The sequence below is a fragment of the Lissotriton vulgaris genome, chromosome 8 (genome assembly GCF_964263255.1).
Source record: "Lissotriton vulgaris chromosome 8, aLisVul1.2, whole genome shotgun sequence".
NCBI lineage: Eukaryota > Metazoa > Chordata > Amphibia > Caudata > Salamandridae > Lissotriton > Lissotriton vulgaris.
The window spans coordinates 1,162,474,493-1,162,496,384 of NC_141696.1; the positions used below are offsets into that span (position 1 = coordinate 1,162,474,493).

The 21,892-nt window shown below is 44.2% G+C and overlaps 1 protein-coding gene across 2 annotated transcripts in view; it reads left to right on the plus strand.

The window, feature by feature from the left end:
* The window catches only part of ENOX1 (ecto-NOX disulfide-thiol exchanger 1), a 2,419,302-nt gene that overhangs the window by 1,668,163 nt on the left and 729,247 nt on the right, over positions 1 to 21,892 (plus strand). For both annotated transcript variants that reach the window (XM_086935020.1, XM_086935021.1), the window contains 2 exons: positions 2,138 to 2,278; positions 2,618 to 2,755. In XM_086935020.1, coding sequence (XP_086791146.1) covers positions 2,209 to 2,278; positions 2,618 to 2,755 — 208 coding nt within the window. In that variant the 5' untranslated portion in view covers positions 2,138 to 2,208. The remainder of the gene's footprint in view (positions 1 to 2,137; positions 2,279 to 2,617; positions 2,756 to 21,892) is intronic.

The window sequence follows — 21,892 nt, forward strand, 5'->3', positions numbered from 1 at the left end:
CCACAGCACTTTTTGCCTGAGTGTTACCCCAAAACCGTTCCCAGAATGCTTAATCTTTGAAAAGTGATCTCTTTACTTTTGTATGTTGGTTTGGTCTTGATTTATTCAGATAAATATTGGCTATTTTTCTACACTGATGTGGACTCATTTTGTAGTGTTTTCCCCTATGTTTCTGTGTGTGTATGTACACATGCTTTACACATTGCCACTGAGATAAGCCTGACTGCTTGTGCCAAGCTACCAAGGGGGTGAGCAGGGATTATTTTAGCTGTGTGACTCTATTACCCTGACTAGAGTGAGGGTCCCTACTTGGACAGGGGGCAAACCCCTGCCAACTAGATATTCCATTTCCATCATTCAGCATCTCTGACTGTTGCTGGTGCATGTCCTCGGGATGAGGTTCCATTTACAAATTTGATGGCTCTGCTACAAGCCCAGATTTTTAGGAAGTTTCCACTTCGATTAACAAATTTAGGGCCGGATTTGGGGTTTGGTAGACAGGGTACTCTGCCCAAACTTGATGGAGTCCATGTTAGCCAAACTAACAGTTTGAGTTTAAGTTAACGAAAACCCTGATGGGCAGCGGGCCACCCGCTAAACTCTCAATATTGCCATCAACGCGATAACGTTATTGTTACACTGTGAAGTTTTTTTTTTATTAGGTGCTGAATCACCTGGATGCAAAAATGCTAATTCATTCCCTATGGTTACATATCTTTTGAACGAGGCAAGGCTAGCCCTTGCCTTAACGTGGAAGAATGCCATCCCCCCAAACAAATTGGAATTTTTGAAATGGGTGGTGATGTCCTCCGAACATGATTGAAAAACTCCCTACTTATAGGTGTAGCAGTGCAAATGATTTTGAGAAAATATGATGTGGTTTCCCACCTTGAAGATCCATGCCTCTCAAAGTTTCTGTAAATATGAGTAATGATATCCGCACACGTCATATCATTATTTGGTTCCACTGTAATTCCTTGACATGCAAAGGCTATTGGCTGTACACTCAGGGCCTCTGTTTGATACTATTAACAATCTTAGAGATAATAGTTTAAACCTCAGCTACAGCTTGTTCTCTTTGAATTCCTAATCTGCCTCCTGAGATCAGCTTATTTAGAACCTTATGGTTTCCTGTTTTCCTTTTTCTGTTCCCACGTTGTCTAACTTGCCATTATTTAATATTATTTGCTTATCTTTGTGTTAATCTGACCCTTGTGCTAAAATCAGTCATATTTATACAAGTGACATTTTTAAAAATTGTTTTAATGGAATTGAGATGCACGTCGTCAGTTTACAGGGAATACTGTCTGTTTTGATACTTTTTTTGATATAAAAATTAACAAAAAATATATTTGAAATATTACAAATCATCATATTAAATTATTATAAGTCTGATCAAGTGTGTCTATGTTCTGAGTGCCATTCCTCAAACCCAGTATAAAATGAATGGCAGGAGGAGGTGCAGTGTTGTATTGTGGCCTATTTTGACATAAGCAAGATCATAGAGCGATACAAATAGTGAGGTACGCATAATCTGCTACAGGTCCACTGAAACCCAGGCCCCACATGATATACCTGCTCACTCTTAATATACCCCTCTTATGCGCCCTGATTTAGGAGTAATTGTTAAAGGCTCATTTCAGACTGTGTGTTTTTTGCACATTCCTAAATTTGCTAAAATCAGAGAGATTTATATGAGGCATTTCAATGCATTGCCCCTTCTACATGACAAATATCTGACATTAAAAGCCCTGCAGTGTAAAGGAGGGTAAGTCCAATCACCCAAGCCTTGTTACCAGGTTAAAGTTTCTTGCTCCAGTCCTATCACGTAATTTTTAACTTAAAATAATCGTGTTGTTCAGCTGTGGGTGCCCTGTAGTGTTGATGTGTTGCTTGGTGGGCATGCGGTGACCATTCATACACTGTAGAGACCACTCAGGCTTGAGCAGACCAGCTGGCAGGTTTGCAAATGGCCCTGCCATGCCTTTCCTCACCATGATCACCATTCAACAGCGGGAACGCAACAGAAGGGTCACTTGCTCGCACTGCAAGAGCTTGCGTGTCCAGGGGCTGCGAGAAATTGGACCATTTTTCAACGTCTGATCACAAATGTATTTTTTCCCCTGATTTTTTGCAGAGCTGCGCGAGCTACCAGTGGTACCTGAAGCTAACCCACAGGCACTTACGTCTCACAATGCCGGCAAAGCAATGTCAAATCCATCGTTAACTGAAGAAGGCGAGCAGCGTGCCAAAGACCCGCCTCCAACCATGGCTACAGGTACAGATTCCTAACTACGCTTAAATTATGTAGCAGAATCATCTTTAAAAAGTGCTGCCTACGGGGAAGTAATTACTAACTTTGAAAGGTAAACTCGTGGGGAATTTTAACTAAGACTTCTAGGTGATGTCAAAGAATACAGTGTGGTTGGTCAATGAAATATGCAGACTTATACAGGTATTTGGACAAATTTAGAAGGTTGTCAAATTGGTTTTGGAAGACATGCCAAAGTGCAGGACGGAAGAGTCAATTTCTTTTAGTATCAAGATCTTAAAGAGTCACTATATTAATCCATCCTGGTCTAAAACAACTGTTAATATATGGTGTGTTGTACCACAGCGGCGGATACACTGGGAAGCATAACTATGGATGCCGCGCAACTTACGATGTCAGTCACAGATCCAACGGCGTGGGCAACAGCCATGAATAACCTGGGTATGGTGCCAATCGGCCTGACAGGACAACAGCTTGTGTCCAGTAAGTGCTCTGTTTGCATTTCTAAAGAAATGTTTACTAAAAGGAATGTTTTAGCATACACTGCATAATGATTACAATGGCAGATTTTGCAGGGCTCTGTCCCCATATTCTGTGGTTATTGTGGTGCTGAGTTGAAGAACTCTTTTGGGAATGAGAGTCCCCCATACCAATGGTAGGCTCCAAGTGTATTGCTTGTCACGCATTCTGAGAAAGGAGATTCTTTCTCTTTTTTAGTAGCATTTCTTGAGAGCCTGCCATTGAATATTGTGGAGACTGGCTTCAGCCCTCTGTTTTGATAGGAAATGCAATATGCGATTGAGTAAAGATGGCCCGGGGGGCATAATTACAGAGGTGCAAATTAAATCCATTTATACATCACTAAAGAGAGAGGTGAAGCGTGCTTTGCTAAGAGAGAAACGTTTTAATGCTTGCCGCTGTATTTTCATAATAGTAGAAAGCCCAGGGCTCCAAAAAGTTCACATTGCAGTGAGGTCTAGGAATACGAACTTTCACCATTGACGTGCAGCCTTGGAGGAGATGTAAATATTGTTTTCAGACTGTTGACATTAAATGTTTTTTTTTGTATTCACGACACAGTCAGCTTCCTCTGGTTGTCTAACTCTTGCAGCGTTAAGCCTCATACTGAGCTGAAAGTGATGTGCAGCTGTGTAAATAGTTTTTCCAAATGTTTCACAATCAAGTGCATGGTGAGTGACTGAGTACGTGGACGGTTGGTATGAAAACCTCCAGAACGCAGAAGAGGCTTTTCAGATTCGGAGAGTTGAGTTCTGAGGATGTTCCTAAATAGATACTGTTGCGGCCACCCCAATTGTATCAAGGAAGTGTCCCTTTTAATGTTGTTAGTATGGCTTTGTCTGATTTTCCTTGGGGCTGTATGTTCTTAGTGCACCATTATGCAAACAAGGTTGCATATGGAGCAGCTCCTTAAAGTCTTGTTCAGTTTCAGTTTCTAAAAGCCTCCAGTGAGTCAGTATAATCTCTTTAATCTTTCTACTTTTTATCGAATAGTTAGACACAAAACCATCTTGTTTTCCGGGTCTTCTTGGTGGCGTCATGTGATAGATCATGTCTGTTTTAATTTCCTCTGCGTTTTACTGCATCATCAATAATTTCACTCCGGTATTGTACTCTGCTATTGAACTTATGGAACATATTTGATTTTGCAAATTCAACACTCCTGTTTGCAAACTATTCTTTTAGGGGCAGATGTATCAAAGCATTTTTTTGTCGCAAATGCTGAGCATCGCAAAAAAGCAGCGTTTGCGAAAAAGAAAATCTCAAAAATTGAATGTATCATGTAAAAACCATTGCAATAATAAGGAATCACAAATTTTGCGATTCCTTAATATTGTGTAAGCATTTAAGGAATCGCAAATTGCGATTCCTTAAATTCTATGTATGAAGCAATTAAGTATTGCGAATTTACCCTAAGAAATCGCAAATTACCACCAACTTGTAGTTGGTGGTAATTTGCGAATTCTTTAACAAATGCACTTTTTGGCATTTGTAAAGGTTTCATGTGGCATTCATACATGCCCTAAGGGCATGTATGTGCGCCATATGCACACACATGTAAATTTCAGGGGTGCAGCAGGGTGTCCTTAAGACACCCTTGAAATTGTTCTCAATTTGCGATTAGCAAATTGCGAATCGCAAATTGAGAATAACTTCCCATTCCTTCCTATGGGCCTCCTGGCCCATAGAACTGAATGGGAAATTATTCCTTAATTGTGATTAGCAATTTGCTAATAGCAATTAAGGAATTTTAAGAAATCGCAAAAAAATAGCAAATTTCTAGATACATACCATTTTGCAATTCTCAAATAGCGATTCTCAAAAAATCGCTATTTGAGAATCGCAAATGGGTATCTTGATACATCTGCCCCTTGGTTCTTAATAGCTGCGTAAATACTTTTCCAATCACCATTGCTGAAAACCCTAATAATGGGGCACATTATTTCTATCTGTTGGTTTGATGTGTATACTGGTTTGTATGCTTCCTTTGTCCATTAAGACTCTAATATCAAGATAAGAAATGTGATTGTCACTTATTTCATATGTGAAACATATACCTACATTAATTTGTTAAATTTCTTTACTAATGGTTTCCAATGTAATTCTCTCCCCTTGCCAAAGCAAGAATGTCATCAATAAATTGATGAAATGTTACAAAATAGTTTGCCCATTCTTTTCTATTAAAGGTGTTGGTCTTTCTCAAATTGATTCATAAAGACATTTGCATAGCTGGACTAGGCGCAATTCCCCATGGACGTGTCATTCAGCTAACGAAAATGTTTCTTATCCCATTCAAAGTAACTGTGGCCTAGATGTATCAAGATTCCATTTTGCGAATCTTAAATAGCGATTTTTTGCGAATCGCTATTTAGAATTTGCAAAATGGAATGTATGTAAAAAATTGCATTTTTTTTGCGATTCCTTATTTATCTTTATTTGCGAATTCGCATTTTGCGAATTCGCAAATAAGGAATAATTCCCCATGCATTCCTATGGGCCAGGAGGCCCATAGGAATGATTGTGCAGTAATTCTCAAATTGCGAATTCGCAATTTGCTAATCGCAATTTGAGAATTATTTCAAGGGTGCAAGGGTGTCTCATGGACACCCTGCTACACCCCTGAAACTTACATGTGTGTGCATATGGCACACATACATTCCCTATGGGCATGTATGTGTGTCACATGCCACCTTCAAAATAGTCATATTTTGTTTTTTAAAAGGATTTCGCAAATTAACACGAACCTCAAATTGGTGTTAATTTGCGATTCCTTAACCCGAATTTGCAATTTAAAAAAGTTTCATACATGCCATTTAAGGAATCGCAAAATTGCGATTCCTTAAATGCATAAGCAAAATAAGGAATCGCAATTTTTTGCGATTCCTTATTTTGCTAATTTCTGATACATCCCAAAAGATGCTAAATGTCCGTTTGCGATTCCTTAAGGCCGAAATTCTGCGAATTTCGGCCTTAACGAATCGCAAAAGGCTTGATACATCTAGGCCTGTGATAGCGTGTGAAATGTAGAAGTTCTAAAATAAACACCCTCTTATCAGTTATTTGTTCTGGTAAGAGTGCCCTCTTTAGTGCCTCACCAGGCAACACTCTCAGTGCCACAATGTGCCCCTTATTTTCTGCTTCCGGTCTCAAAAGTCCAATCTACGCTGCAGTAACATTCTTAGCAGTGGTAACTTTTTCGCTTCCTGATGGATTCTTTTTGTATTTTTTTATCCATACTTGCTCCCATGTTTCTTAACTAAAAGAGGTGAAATGCAAAAGCTTCATGTCATGTGTCATGTCTTTAACCAGGACAGGATTTGATTCTAGGGCATACAGTTTGGGGCATACAGTTTGGAATTTCTCATTATTGGTCTGGGTCTACAAATGTAACCTTTACCCAGCATTGCTACCGACTAGTCTCCTGGCGCTTTTTTCTTCCAGATGTATTATTCGAAGGCAGGCATGCATTTTAAAATGGATTTATAACCATTCCAAGATGGTCAAGTGCACATGAGAGGTGGTAATTTTTTTGTATTTGCTTGAGATTGTTTTAGGAATTTAACAATCTAGATTAAAGTTGTTTGCCGCCCACAACTGTGGCACTGAGCTCTGAATGGGGTTCCTTAAAAATTGGAAAATACATTCAAAGATGGCTGCTGTAGATGCATGTGCACCTGTGGTGACCATTAATGCATTTTCAAATTTTTGAGAACCCCAATCAAAGATGGCTTCCATTGATAAACACACATTCCCAGTGCCCATTTACTATAACAAAGCACTGTTTAAGTCAGTAGGTTTTCTAGCTAGGCCATTGGCTTTTCCAAAGCCTCTTTGGGAAAGCCATGGATATGATACCTGTTAGACCTGACACCTTTGTGAAGTAGTCCCCCAAACCTTCTGCTTTCACCCCTCCAGTGTTTTTTACCCATTTTTATTGTCTTTTAGGACTCTGTGCACTTCCCCTTTGCTAACCAGTGCTAAAGTGCTTTGTGCTCTTCCCTTTGAACATGGTAAGATTGGCGTACTCCCAATTGACACATTTAAGTTACTTGCAAGTCCCTAGTAAAGTAGTACTACATGTACCAATGATCTGTAAATTGAATGCTACTAGTGGGTCTGCACCACATTTTGAACAACTCGCTTAAGTATCCTTTTACAGTATGTCTCAGGCCTGCAGTTGCGGCCAGTGTGCGCAGTTTTTGAACTACTGCCATTTCAACTTGGTAAAATAAACCTTTTGCCAGGCCTTAATCTCTCTTTTCAATATATATAAGTAACCTCTAGGGTAGGCCGTAAACAACCCATAAGGCAGAGTGAAGTGTATTTAAAAAGTTGAACATGTACTTTTACATTTTACATTTTGAGATAGTGAAAAACTCCCAAATTAGTTTTTCACTGTTGCAAGGCCTACTTCTCCCATAGGTTAACATTGGGGTACTATATTACATTTAACAAGTGATAACTTTTGATTGGTAACAGGTAGAAATGGCATGCTTGCAGTGTAATTTAAAGCCCTCTCTAGGGGTAATTTGGGATTTTAATTCACAATTCCGAAAATGCCACTTTTAGAAAGTTGGTATTTTCTTGTCCTAACTATTGGGTGCCTGCAACCTGTATCCTGTTTCACATGACTAGGGTAGTTATCAGTTGACCTTTGACTTTTCCTCCCAGACAGTATCACAATAGAGGGCGGAGCTGTCACCTGTCACACTTGCATTTCAGAGACATTGCTGCGCCGCGGCTCACACTTAAATAACTTCACACTAGCCTATTGTCACTGTAAGACAGACTAGGACCAGTACAGAGAGGACCAAAAATTTCAAACACCTCCTTGGGCTGAGGTCCAGAACCTAATCCAATTTCAAAGCTAGCACCAGGTGTAAACGCAGGGCCCTCAGACCCACTTTTTATATCACTTCGGGACCGGTGGAAGACTCAGTAGAATGACTGCTCTGTGCTGTGCTACTGGAAGGACTTCCCTGCTGCAAGAAGGACTGCCCTGCTGCCTATGGAAGGAAGGAAGGAAGACAGGGCCTTCTGCTTGAACACAGAACCACTAGAAGGACTCCAAAGCCGACCTGAGTGACCTCCTGCTCTGAGCTACAGGAACATAACAAGCTTCAGAGATATGTCATGCATCTGCTGAGCTGCCCAGACTCAAATGGACCTGCCTGTGCTGAAGTGAGTCCTGATACCCAAGCCCTGGACCCTTGGCTGGCATCAGAGTGCCCAACTGTGGGTTCTCTCCAAACTGACCCAGTGCAACATATTGTGACGCAACGCAGGACCTCACATTGCATCATCTCGTAGCCACTGATCGGTGGCATCACTGGAAGTAACACAGCACGATGCAGCTCAACGCAGGACCTTGCAACGCAGCCCTCTCAGCTCCTCATCAGAACCGACGCAGCATGACACAACCTGACGCAGGACCTCGCATCGCAGCCCTCGCAGCTTCTCATTGGAACGGAAACAGCACAACGCTCACCATCAAGGACATAAAGTACAATTCTTAGTAGGACTAACCTGGTTCCTGTATCTGATCCACACTCCATGTGGTCGGCCTGAACTTGTGACTTTGTCCCGATCTAGAGCGATTTTTTCTTGTGTTCTGTTTTCATGTTATTGCTGTTTGTGTGCTGCATAAATACTTAGACATTTACTTGTCAGTAGTACGGCCTAGTTTTGTTTTACTTTTCTAGGCGGTAGATGAAGGTGCCATAATGAATATCATTAAAAAAACGGGATCTTCTACACTTGTTACCCAAACTTACTTTTGAACCCCAGGCACTATATCATAAAAATTATCTTTGCTTATTGTATTAAGATGCAGATATTTAAAAGACTTCAGCTGGCACATTTCATCCTGCACAGGAGCTTAGCTAGTAGCCATGACTGTTATGTGGACGCTTGTGCTCCCAACCTTTTTAATATTATTTCCTTTTGCTACACCCTCTTCTAACATTTGGTTTTAAAATGTAATTGATTCATTATTAATCATCTTTCATCTCTGATTTAACTTATCCACATCCCACCATCTTAAAACTATGCAGTATCACACCACAAAAACTCACATTAGAGCTACAACCTTGCTTCTAAGCTAAGCAACCTAGGAAAGAGCACGCTTCTTGTATCTTTACCTACAGCGCATGGCTGAAAGTGGTCTTTGAGGACACAACAATATGAACTTCTATAAAGTGCCATACTACGAGGAGGCTGGAAAGCAGCTTAGACCCCCATCTCATTACTCTCAACTCCCTTAGTAAAAGATACAACAGATACTTGTGGGTGAAGAATATTACCAGCTATTGACTCTGGGATCCTGAGGGTTCCTTCTGTTTTTAAAAAGGAGAAAGTTAAGGAACTCGATTAAAGTTAAAGCAAGATCTTTAAAAGCTGCGGCAGAGAAGATGACAATTATCTATCAACTTTATAAAAAGTATGGCAAGTACCATACGAACATACAAATAGAATCCGAAATTGTTCAGAAGCAATCTGGTTGAAACTTTTACTTTGAAATTGTGATGCGTCTAGGTATTTTGCATTTAAACACATCTAAGAAAATGTTGTCAACACCTTGGCTGCTACTTGAATTTTCCCCCTGTGCGGGACATTCCAGAACAGGGTGTGGTCGTGACGGAACCATTCCGTCATCAGCACAGCTCAGCCGTGACTGATGACGGAATGGTTCCGTCACAAGCATCGAAGGGGTTAAAATAGCCTTGACATTGGCTGAGTACTACCCCTTGACATTAGTTACCCCACCTGCAGAGGTATGGATGCCATGGACTCTGGTCAAGGCAAGGAAATAGGCCCCTTTGAGTGCTGTTGGGGTAGTAACATACTTTATTTCCAGGGTTCAATGGTCTACTCAGGACTCTGGTCCCCGGTGCCACCACACCGGCTGCAACAATAGTAGTTACACTCCTGCTCAATTGGGCAGGACTGCAGTCCTACACAATGTATGAGCTTAAGCAAATTTGTGTAGGGGTTAGATGTGGTAATGGCCAAAGTTTAAGTTTAAAAAAAATCAATCCTTTTTTCTGTCTGTGGATCTGAGTCTCTGCACATAAAAAGATGGGACTTTTAAAAGAGGAAGCACCAAAGGTCTGTCCTATCTTTCTATGTACCGAGCCTCTACAGTCGTAAAGATACTACTAGCAAAATAGCTTTGTGTGGTATCTTCCACATATAAACTCCCCCGGCTCCTCGCATGTAATGGAACTGCTCGCGGTGACATCACTTAGAATGTCACCGCGACCAGCATTCCAAGGCGAGCGCCGGGGACTGTGTGAGGCGGCTCGAATAAGCGAGGCTGTGGCTGGGGTCACAGGAGTTGTATCTTGCCATTAAAGACTTCTTTTATTATCACCATCCTGAGTCCTGATCTTGTATTGGTGATTTCTACACTGGCGACGAGGGAAACCCTTCCTGTGACCTCAACACGCCCAGGGAACGAGAAGGAGCACAGCTGACCTAATGACACGGAAGCGGGCGTTGCTGTAAGCTTCCGATTGCAGCGGCAAGTAACGGTGACAGTCCCGAGGAACATCGGGTAACTGGCAGCAGTGAGCTGTGTAAGGCGTGTGAAGACGAGAACTGCCCTGGTCATCAAAAAAAGTAAGGTGACTCCTACCTGCCAACAGCGCGCACCCTAGCAGCACTCTGACGAATTACCTCACGCGGGCGCTGGCATGCATAAAGCGCTGGTATTTTAGAAACTTTAAAGTACCTCAGCCTGGCTAGCGAGAAGAAAATATCTCACAGGGCGCATTCTGGAATATAGGCGCAAGCTCCGCTCGAGCCCTCTGTGACGAAATTGAATTGAAGACTTTGATCGCGCGTCCCCTCAACGAGCAATAGGGAAGCGGTTGGCGTTAACACCCCAGGGGCGCGTGAAACCCTCCACAGACTCCAGTGTCATTGTGACGCGTGGCGGCTTTTACGACTAATTTCAAGGAAGTGCACAGGGGCAGCGCGTGAGAAAAGTTTAGCGTGGTTGTGTGTGAAGAATCCTACCATGTTGGATGCCGGAGTGAGATACATCGGGCTGCTGCGAGGAGTGACTGAGTTAGAGCGCTGCGGGGAAGCGAGGAGCATTCACGGCGGCTGGAATGTTTATGAGCAGCACTTCAGAGGGCATCTGAGAAGCGCGACGCGGGAGGCAGAGTGGAGCATAGGAGCGCAGCGAGACGGAGCCTTTGTGCGGACATCCTCAGCCAAATTCTTAAATGATTTTGTGATCGAGTGACAGCGCGGCAGGAGAAGAGAATAGAACGTGAGGAAGAGTAGCCGTGTTGTTGTAGCACCAATTGAGAGCACAAGAAGGGTGAAAACATTGACTGTGCATGAATCTCGTACTGAAAGTATTCATCCAGATGCACTGAGGGATTCTGGACTCTTCTGTCTCTCCACCACAGGTTAAAGTCAGACTACATTGAGAGATAGGTAGAGCGTAGTGTGGTGCATCAGGAAAAAGCAGCAGTATAGCCAGCACCATTATACGCTCAAAGTTTCTGCACTTCATCCCCCTACTCTAAGGACTGTGCAAGGATTATTCTCTCCGTCTGCTCCTGTTTAATGTCACTGGGGGAATGTGAAGCAAAGGAATGTGTACTCTTTAAGGCGTATGCTAACTTACCTTTTCCTTTTCAGCGTCACTGTGCCAAGTGGGTGTGTATTTTCTCTGGGTGCCAGCAGGGGAAGACTGAGCACCCAGCATGCAGAGTGTGACCCCTCCACCTTTTTTCTTGACCACCCCAGGGGATCCCAATATCCAGTGGAAGAAATGGAAAAAGGTGTTTTTAAATTACGCCACTGTTTGTGGGCCAAACCTGGGTTTAGAAAGAAAGGTTGCATTATTAGCCTATTATCTAGGTGCGGAAGGTGAGGAGGTCCTGGATCATCTCCCAGATTTAGGGGCGCAGGAGGCTAGAGGTCTGAATGAGTTTGAAGTGAGCCTTAGGAAGTTAGATTTACACTACCTTCCTAAGACTAGCACGATTATGGAGAGGTACCACTTTGGGAAGAGAGCACAAAAAGAGGGAGAATCGATAGAAGATTTTGTATCCGATCTAAGGAAGTTAGCCGCCACTTGCAAATTTGGTGGAGCAAGTGAGGAGAGAATCAGGGACCAATTTGTTTTGGCGTGTAGGATGGAACGAGTGCGTGAAGAGCTATGGCTCAAGGACGACCCGCCACTGCGGGAGGTGCTCATTATAGCCAAGCAGGTGGAGCATATGCTTCAGTGCGTCAAAGAAATAAAGCAAGACGCAGGGGAGAAGAAAAATGATGAAAAGGCCAATGTCAGTGAGGTGGTGACTGAATGTGAAGCAGTGTCAGTAGTGAAGATAGTGAGTAAAGAACATAAAGAAGGCAGGCAAGGGGGAACGTTTAAAGGCACTTGCTATAGGTGTGGCAAGCAGGGGCACCTAGCTAACGACAGAGAATGCCCTGCTCTCAGATTCACGTGCAACAAGTGTGGGAAGAAAGGACATTTCAAGCAGTACTGCAAGAGTGGGCAGGGAGTCAGCAGACAGAGTAGAGACAGGACGAATGTAGTGTGCGACGAGATTGTTGTGCAGGTACAAGAGTTACAAGCCCCTAGTCCCAGCAACCCTGTATGTGCCGAAATAGTGGTGCAGGTCGAGGGAGGACAAGTCAGCAGTCCCAAGGACACCATAAAGGTTGGGGAGGTTGAGGTGGAAGCATTATTTGACTCTTGTTCTAGAATTACCATTATCAATGCTAAAGAGTTCTCACGAGTGCCAAAGGGAACGATAACCTTGAAAAGAATGGATCTTAGGCCAGGGGGGTATGCCGGTCGCCCCATCTCCATGAAGGGGTATTTCCTGGGGAAAGTAGAATACAGCAACAGAACAACGGTCTCAAAGGTATATGTGTCCATGGTAGGAGACAACATCTTGGGGTGGCAGGCACAGAAAGAGCTAGGGGTCTATTTGAATCCTAACTGTGATCCCCAGATCCTGATACAAGAAATTATTGAACACAAAGCAGACGTTGTAACAGAGTTCCAAGAGGTGTTCAGGGAAGAATTAGGGTGCCTGAAAAACTACTGCCACAAAATAAGACTGAAGGAGAACACCAGGCCTGTCGTGGCCAAAGTCAGGAAGCTTCCCATTGCTATCCAGGAGGAGGTGAAGTCTGAACTGGAGAAACTGTGCAAGGCCGGAGTCATCGAACCGGTGGAAGCAACAGAATAGTTGGCCCCCATTGTGGCAGCTAAGAAGAAGGATGGGTCGGTCCGGCTCTGCATTGACTTAAGGGCACTAAACAAGGAGGTTGTGGTCGACCGTTATCCCTTACCCAACATCACCCAGATGATGAGCATGCTAGAAAGTGCCAAGGTGTTTTCCACCCTCGACCTCACCTCAGCCTATTTCCAAATAAAACTACACGAGGAGTCTCAGGAGCTCACAGCATTTGTGACACCCATGGGCGCATACAAATTCAAAAGGATGCCATTCGGGCTAGTCTCGGCGGCCGCCGTGCTTCAGAGAATCATGGGCAACATGTTGAAGGACATCCCAGGTGTCATGTGCTACCAGGATGACGTGCTCATATTTGCCAAGAACCATGAGGAGCACGATAGTAGGCTGAGAAGCGTGTTGGAGAGGTTTCAGTCACAAGGCCGCACAGTGAAAAGAGACAAGTGTGTGTTTGGCTGTGCTGAATTGGACTTCCTGGGACACAAGGTGACAACTGAGGGTATATGTCCAAAAGCTGAATTGCAAAACACCATCGTGAACCTGACACCCCCCAAGGGCAAGGACGAGATCAAGTCATTTATGGGGATGTTAGAGTTCTACGGAAAGTTCATAAGGAACTTGGCGGGAAGGACATATGCCATCAGGCTACTGTTGAAGAAGGAGAATGAATTCCGGTGGAGTCAGGAGTGCCAGAGGGAGTTCGAGGACGTAAAGAAGGCACTCGCAGAAGCCCCCAGCTCGAAGTCGTATATACCCAACCGGGCAACCATAGTCACCACCGACGCAAGCGCGAAAGGTTTGGGAGCTGTCCTCACCCAAGTTGGAGAAGAAGGAGAAGAAACCATAGCCTTTGCCTCGAGGTCACTCCAGAAGTCCGAGAACAACTACTCAGTGATCGAGAAAGAGGCTTTGGCAGTATCTTGGGCGTTAGGAAAATTCAGAGACTTCCTCTGGGGAACTCAGTTCACCCTCCAAACTGACCACAAGCCGTTGGTGGAAGTATTCAGTAAGAAGGGATTGGATGCCATCTCCAGCAGGATAAGGCGGTGGGTAGTCGGTCTTCAAGAATACACCTTTGACGTCGAATACGTCCCCGGGACACAGAACCTCGCAGCTGACTGTCTATCTAGGCTCGTCGGTGATGAAGGAGCGAGAGAGAAGCTGGAGAAGGCGGATGAAGAAGAGGAGGATCTTCAGATGGAGGATGTCTGCACCATCCAGAGGGCGTTGGGAGAAGAAACATGGAGAAAGGCGTTAGAAGAAGACAAAATTTTGGAGGAGATTTACAAAAGAGTAAGGGGCGGTTGGAAGCACGGTGACAAACAGGATGAAAACCTGCGGCCATACCGGTGTAAAGACGAGTTGTCCATAATAGACGGATGTCTATTCAGGGGTACGAGACTTGTACCTCCTGCAACTGTGAGAAACAACCTGGTCGAACTAGCCCACGAAGGGCATTTGGGCATCACCAAAACCAAGCAGAGACTCCGGGAGAGCTATTGGTGGCCGAGCATGGATCTGATCACGGAAAGGAGAATCAGAGAGTGCATTCCGTGCAGCAGCAGCGACAAAGTCCTGAGGCAACAGACGCCCCCTATGATGTGCAGGCCGCCCCCTTCAGGACTGTGGGTCGAGTTGGCATTGGACATCATGGGCCCCATGTCAGGGGAACAGCGGACGCCCTACATTTTGGTGCTTGAGGATTTGTATTCCAGGTGGCCAGAGATAAAGTTTGTCAGCGAAGTCACGACCAAAACTGTCATCAGCTTCCTAGAGGAGGTGTTCATCCGGGAAGGGCTACATAGCAACATTCTGACGGATAACGGTGTACAACTATGTTCGAAGGAGATGGAGGACTTCCTGGAGGGAAGAGGCATCAGACACAAGCGTTGCGCCCTTTACCACCCCGAAACTAATGGCATGGTCGAACGCTTTAACAAAACCCTCAAAGAGAGCATCCAATTGGCCAGAGCCAGCGGAATAAGTTGGAAGGAGGAGGCGTGGAGACGGTTAGAAGCATACAGGTTCACGCCACATCAGACGACGGGGTCACCCCGTTTGAATTGCTCCGCGCCAGGATACCCAACACGAAGCTAACCCCAGGATGGATGGAGTGGCACAAGGGGTGGTCAGACCGATCTAAAGAAGGAGAAAGCTTGAAGAAGCAAAAGGAAGCCATGGAAAAGAGAAAAGAAGGATATGACCGGCGCAAAGCCACACAGGAAGTAGAATTCAAGGTGGGAGACAGCATCAAAATCAGAGCTCCAACAGGGAAGGCAAGTTGGTCAGAGTACACCAACCCTACCAAGATCACCAAACTATTCAAAAATGCAGTCAAGACACAAGAAGGAAAAATATGGAACCTTGGGAGGGTTGTAAAGTACCATCCACCAGAGAATTCAAGGGGACGGGAGGGAGACCCTAGGCGGGACCCTAGTTCCACCACTAAGAGGCAAACCATGATTCCCCACCCAACCATCAGGCCTAGCAAGAGGGTGACCAGACCTCCCAGACATTTTGATCAGTATGTAATGATGTAACAGGATTACCCTGTCTGTTTTGTCAAGCCTCTCACCAGGCCTAGGAAAATTTTACTGTCTCACACCCCGTTGGGTGTTTCTGTGCCACCTGGTGCATTCTTCAGTTCTTGTTATGTTCATGCTTTTCCTTCCGCAGGGAAGGGGGATGTGTGGTATCTTCCACATATAAACTCCCCCGGCGCCTCGCATGTAATGGAGCTGCTCGCGGTGACATCACTTAGAATGTCACCGCGACCAGCTTTCCAAGGCGAGCGCCGGGGACTGTGTGAGGCGGCTCGAATAAGCGAGGCTGTGGCTGGGGTCACAGGAGTTGTATCTTGCCATTAAAGACTTCTTTTATTATCACCATCCTGAGTCCTGATCTTGTATTGGTGATTTCTACACTTTGCTAATAGCAACTAGCAAACTATAGTAAACTCACACAAAAGTGTAAACTTACCTTTGTGAATCAGGGCCATAACATTTTTCTCAGTAGAAGTTTCAAATTACTAGCTCTTCTACCTCTGTGACCTTCTACCATAATATGCAATATTGGATACAGTCCTGTCTTATCCAACTTTGAGATTAGCGTAGGTACATTTAAAGGATTTGTTTTCAGTGCAAAGGAGAGAATGTGGCGTTACTGCCAGAGCTGCTGACCGTGTACCCACGGGATCAGATTTGAATCTTGGCGTCGGTTCAACATCTTGTGATTTTTGTCATATCACTTAATCTCCCATACCTAAAAAAGGAATGTGACCTTGTGTAATGGAACTGGTGCCCGGGTAAAGCGCTCCAATACCTTCGGATCAAATTCACGCTATATCAAAGTGCAAAAAAAGCTTTAAAAACTTGCACTTAAACTATGTTCTTACGGAACTATTCTGAGTTGTTCTGTGCCCAACAAGAAGGTGAAACGAATGATGCAGAAATACTAAGATTAACTTTATGCCCCGCTGTCTTTTTTGTGATGTCATGTGTCATAGAACTCACCATGCAGTGCGACGTTAGTGTGTGACGCTAGTGTTGTATCCATGGCATTTATGTTATCTTCACTGTATAATAATGATTAGCAACCCTCCAGTTTCACTGCAAGATCTGCTTGAAACTATTCAAGAGACATTCCGGCTTTCTACAGATCAGAAATTGAATATTTTCAACTCAACACTTTCCCAAAAGAAAACGTGGGAAAAATTGTTGTTTTGTCAAGCATTTTATTTGTTCATTTATTCATTTGTTTATTTAATAAAAATTGTTCTGTTGCGGTAAGTTTCATTTCTGTAGATCTCACAGCTTTAGTGACAGAAGAGGTATTCAACAGGGAAGTGTTAGACCACGTGCAGTGCCTAGGGTATAGGAAATCTGCATTCTTTAAGATAAAACATGAATATTTGATTTTATTCGCCAAAGGTTTTGTAATCCTCCATTTTCCAACATGCTGGCAGGATGAATTTCTCCTGAGCCAAACCACCCTTCTAAGGCTTTGAACTGCCCGCTATTATATTGAGAGAACGTAAAACGTTATTTGCAGAGCTGAGAACGGAGTATGGAGCGATGTAAAAAAAACAAATTAGTATGTATCTCCAATCCTAAGTGATTTCTACCAGTAGGTTCCCTGTCCTATTTTATGTGCCATAAAAATATCCTTCCAGAGGTTGGTGGACTGCCTGAGTCAACTGCCTAAAGGACCAGCCACTGAAGAAGCAGGAAGGAAGGAAAGAAATGACTATAGAATTAAGCAGTGGTACCTGATCCGTGTTTGGGAGGTGTGCATTTCAGAATATTGTAATTGTAATCACATTTATAGAGCGCTTACTACCCCTGATGAGGCGTTGTAGCTCCTTACGCTGGGCAACACACTTTTCCGGAACTTAGGGTTAGTGGTTAGTCCAGTGTTTATGGTGACCAATGTTCCCTCTAATTTGTTTCTGTGTACGGCAGTGGAGGGTCTCCGTGCGCTGCAACCATGGCTATGTGCGCTAGGAGCCAGACCGTGCGTGCAGTGCCAAATGTCACCCAAAAAGTTTACTTAAAAAAGTGAAAAGATGGTGCATTTTCACACATACAGTGCCACGTTAAGGGTCTTTGTCTGTCTGTGTGTGTCTGTCTGTTTGTGTCTGTGTGTCTGTCTGTGTCTGTCTGTCAGTCTGTGTGTGTGTGTGTGTAACCATGCAGCACAACTCACATTTTAGGCGGTACTCAATGTGCTCATTCCCCCTCCCCCCCTTCACTTTGGGCATTGCTGCACCACAAAGACCTCCACCTCACTGCTAATTTCTGTGTTAGTTGAACTTCCTGGCAAGTTACAGACTAAGCAACAGGCAGTGCATGGCAGGTTTGGATTTAGGAAGTAATGTTATAAATCCAAAAGATGTCTAGATGGGTTTCACTTACCACTGTGAACCCGTTTACAAACAGGACAGACAAAAAATCAACCGACTTTTAATCCCACTTAAAATGCCCGTTTCGATCAGCCAAGTTGCAGCATTTTGCACCTCCTGTAATCTTGCTGTCATACGGTGAGGAACGCCCTGGTACAGAGAGAGTCTGTAGTCCATAGAGAATATGACGACCTCCTGCAATGTTTTCGGACAATGTGAAGTAATTGAATGATCCAACGATTTAGGGAGTTACAAAGAGAGAAAGATTGGTTGTGAGGATATGAAATGGCTACGGCCTGGTAGCCACCATGTGAAAAAACATAAGGAACAGAAGTATTAATGGCTTTTTGCCTTTACTCCACACTCCACTGAATTCAGAACACAATCAAAGAGGCATCAGTAGGTGTCTGTATTGCAAGCCTCAGGCCTGGCGGAAGTGACCTCAGCATTCCATGGAGGAGGCAAAGCCTCAGTGCAAAGTGTCACTCCCTACAACTGTTGTGCCTGACATATTTTTCTGTGGTTGTCGTTGTGAATGTGAAAGTGCTTTCAAGGAAGGACCCCAATGCTCTGCCCTTTACACAAACAGATGAAACAGAATAAGAGTAACACAGAAATACCTTCACCTGTTCGTATCAGTGGGCTCATTTGCATACGTGCCAACATTTCAGAAGAGCAAAGAGGGAGATTTAAAAAAACTCGGGAGAATGGGGCCTTGAATCGGGTTACTGGCATGTATGGGCTTTGGAAGTGTGCTGCTGCAGGATCGGACATTTGAAACACAAATGCATGTTTTTTTACCTTTCCGAAGCATGGAGCAAATGGCAGACAGAGAGAGGGTGATGCAAGTGCTGTACACTGGCCTGGCAGGTTGCTGGCAGTGTATGCACCCCCTCTCCGTGGCAGCCCGGGCTGAAACAGCTTCCCCTGCATACACACAGCTGCCCCACCCCCCCGCCATGCCCCAGTACTTCACAGGCCAGACCCTTGTTAATGACGCTTTGTTGGTAGGGTGACCAACCGTCCGTAAATTTCACGGACAGTCCGTAATTTGGACTTCACGTCCGTTGTCCGTGAGGAAACCTTTTACGGGCGCCTTTTGTCCGTAATTTTGGCCATCACAGGGAGCAGCACTGCTCCCTGTGAGAGGCCTCACCTTCCTGATGGGGCGCCTCGCACTCCTCCTTGAGCAAAAGAGCAGCCCCTCCCGCCCATTGTCATTCTGTATGGGGCTGATGATTGCCACATACAGAATGTCAATGGGGCAGTCTGGGCTGGTAAATCATGTGGCGGCCTCCTGATGCCTCGGTGTACAGCAGGGCGTTCTGTAAAATAAAAGGCAAAACGCTAATGCTGCAACTTTAGCAACGTAAGAAAACAGTTTATATAAAGAAGCCTGTAAAATAAGTTAAAAAAGAACGGGTTACCGTTCTTTCACTGTCTCATCATTTTATAACTGAAGTAGTTTCAATATTATATCCAACAAAGCCATGGTTGCTGCTTTTTTTATTTTAAGCAACTAACAACCATTGACAAAGCCAATAGGCCTGGTTTTTGTTGGTGTACTGATACTTTCTGTATTATATATCTGGATGCAATGACAGAAACAACATAATACCAGTCGGGCGGAACACTACGCTAGCGCTGATTTTTAGCCTAGGTGTTTTAAACTACGCACTTAATTACATCGAACACCCCCTTTGAAGGGACCCCCCCAGTTTTTTTTACACCGCTTCAAGCCCTGGAAACAACACCATGTCCTAGTCATCTCACATCCTGGCACTGTGCATCATGTGTGACTCATGACTTCAACGTTTTCAGACTGCCTATGTGCAGGGGCATAGTGAACCCTCCCCCACCCCACTCCACCTCTTGCTTTAGGAACTACAGCAAGGTGAAGTTCTTGATGGGCCTCTTCTGTCTGCAACTCTGTAGACAGAGGCTCAGCTCATAATGTGAAAAGGTGGGAGAGTAAATAAGTGAAGGAATGTGTGAATGGCTGGATGGATGACTGAAAGGATGAATGAAAGGGTAAATGGATAGATAAAAGAAAGGATGGATGGATGAGTGGAAGTATGGATGCGGGAAAAGGTAAATAGATGGATGTATGGGTGGAAGGGTGGATGGATGGGTAAAAGGGTGGGTGGGTGTATGAAAGGATGGATAGATGAGTGAAAGCTTAGATGCTGGGCGAGTGAATGGGTGGATAGATGAGTGAAAGGATGGATGGATTGAATTGATAAGGGGAATGGTGAATGGATGGATGGATGAGTGAAAGGGGTAGATGGACAAAAGGATGAATAGATGAGTGAAGAAGTGAAAGGGTGGATGGATGAGAGAACGGATGGATGGATGAGTGAAAGGATGGATGAGTAATAAGATCAATGGATGGAATAAATGAATGGATGAGTAGATGGATGGGTGGATGATGGATGGGTGGATGGATGTATAAGTGACAGGGGGATGGAGAGAGAAAGGGAGGATGAATGACTGAAATGGTGAATGGGTGGAAGGATAAGTGACTGGGTGGATGGATGAGTAAGTGAATGAATGAATGGCTGGATGGGTGAAAGAGTAAATGGCTGGATGGATGAGTGAATAGATGGATGGGTGAATAAGTGGATGGATGACTGTATGGATGGATGGGGGGAAAGAGTGGATAGATGAATAATGGATGGATGACTGAAAGGGTGGATGGAGGGATGGATGAGTGTAATGATGGATGGAAGGATATATGGTGGATAGGTTTGCAAATGGTTGAAAATGTTAGGATATAAATGGGCACATAGATGAAAGGACAGAATGAATGGTGAAAGACTGAATAACAGATAAAAGAATGATATACCTTGTAGCACCCATTATCTTAAGTAGCATTGCTTATACATTGACTTTCACGTTAATATGAGTCATTGTCTCTATATAATGTGTGTGATGTAACGCACTCCGACACCCTGCCCTACATAATTGGGATGAGTAACACTATAAGAGAAATTAAATACACATGAGAGACGGTCTAAGTGAAGATGAGGGGCACCATTGAAGGGTGATAGCAAGGCAGGACTGGCCGGACCGGGCATCGGGTGTTTCCCTGGGAGGCTGGAAAGGGGGGGAGCAGTTTTGTTACTGGGGGCTGGCACTGCAAAGTTCCTTATATATCCAGTAGTTTCAATCAACAATAAAAGCGGCTTCACTTATATTCAGGTGTGGTTCACCATTGTCTGGTGATTAATGTACCTGCTGGAGCGAGATGCGAATTTTGAATTGTCTAAGGCAGCAAGCTGCAGCCATACTGAAAAACCGTCACATGCACGATTGTCTCAACCTAATATAAACCTATTTTGACTTGTACTTAGATGGTTGTCTATTTACTTACATATATACTATTGCGCGACCACCTCTGACGTATCTGTAAAACTTACCTTTCGTCTGGAAGTTTTGTCCTGAATTTTGACCTTTTGTCCTGAATTTTTGTCTTGAATTTTGACCCTTTGTCCTGAATTTTTACACTCACAGTCCTGAATTTGCACCTATGCCAGTTGGTCACCCTATTTGTTGGTTTTTCACCTCTTCGAGAGCCCCTGCATCGATACTCTTTGCTAGAAGAATTAGCACTTTACACTGACACATACCAAGCCCTGTCAGCTGAAACCCCCAAGGAATCAGGTTTTTGCTTGTAAATCACGTTTAAGGTCGTGAACCCGCTCGACCCGAGCATGGATGCAACTAAAAGTCCTTGAGCAGTTTCCTGCTCCGATGGAATATGGGAAAGTAGCCCCCCCTCCACAAAGACCCCGGTACCACCCGCCGCTGTCCCGTGGCTTCCTGCATGTCTGCCACTAATGAGTGCTAAGAGCCCTCAACCTGCTCGGTGCTGTTTATTTAGAGTAGGGCGTCACTCTTCACCAATCATGGCCGCTGCGTTTCTTTTTAAATAAATTACATATAAATGGGCTCGGTGGCAGCGTCACCTCT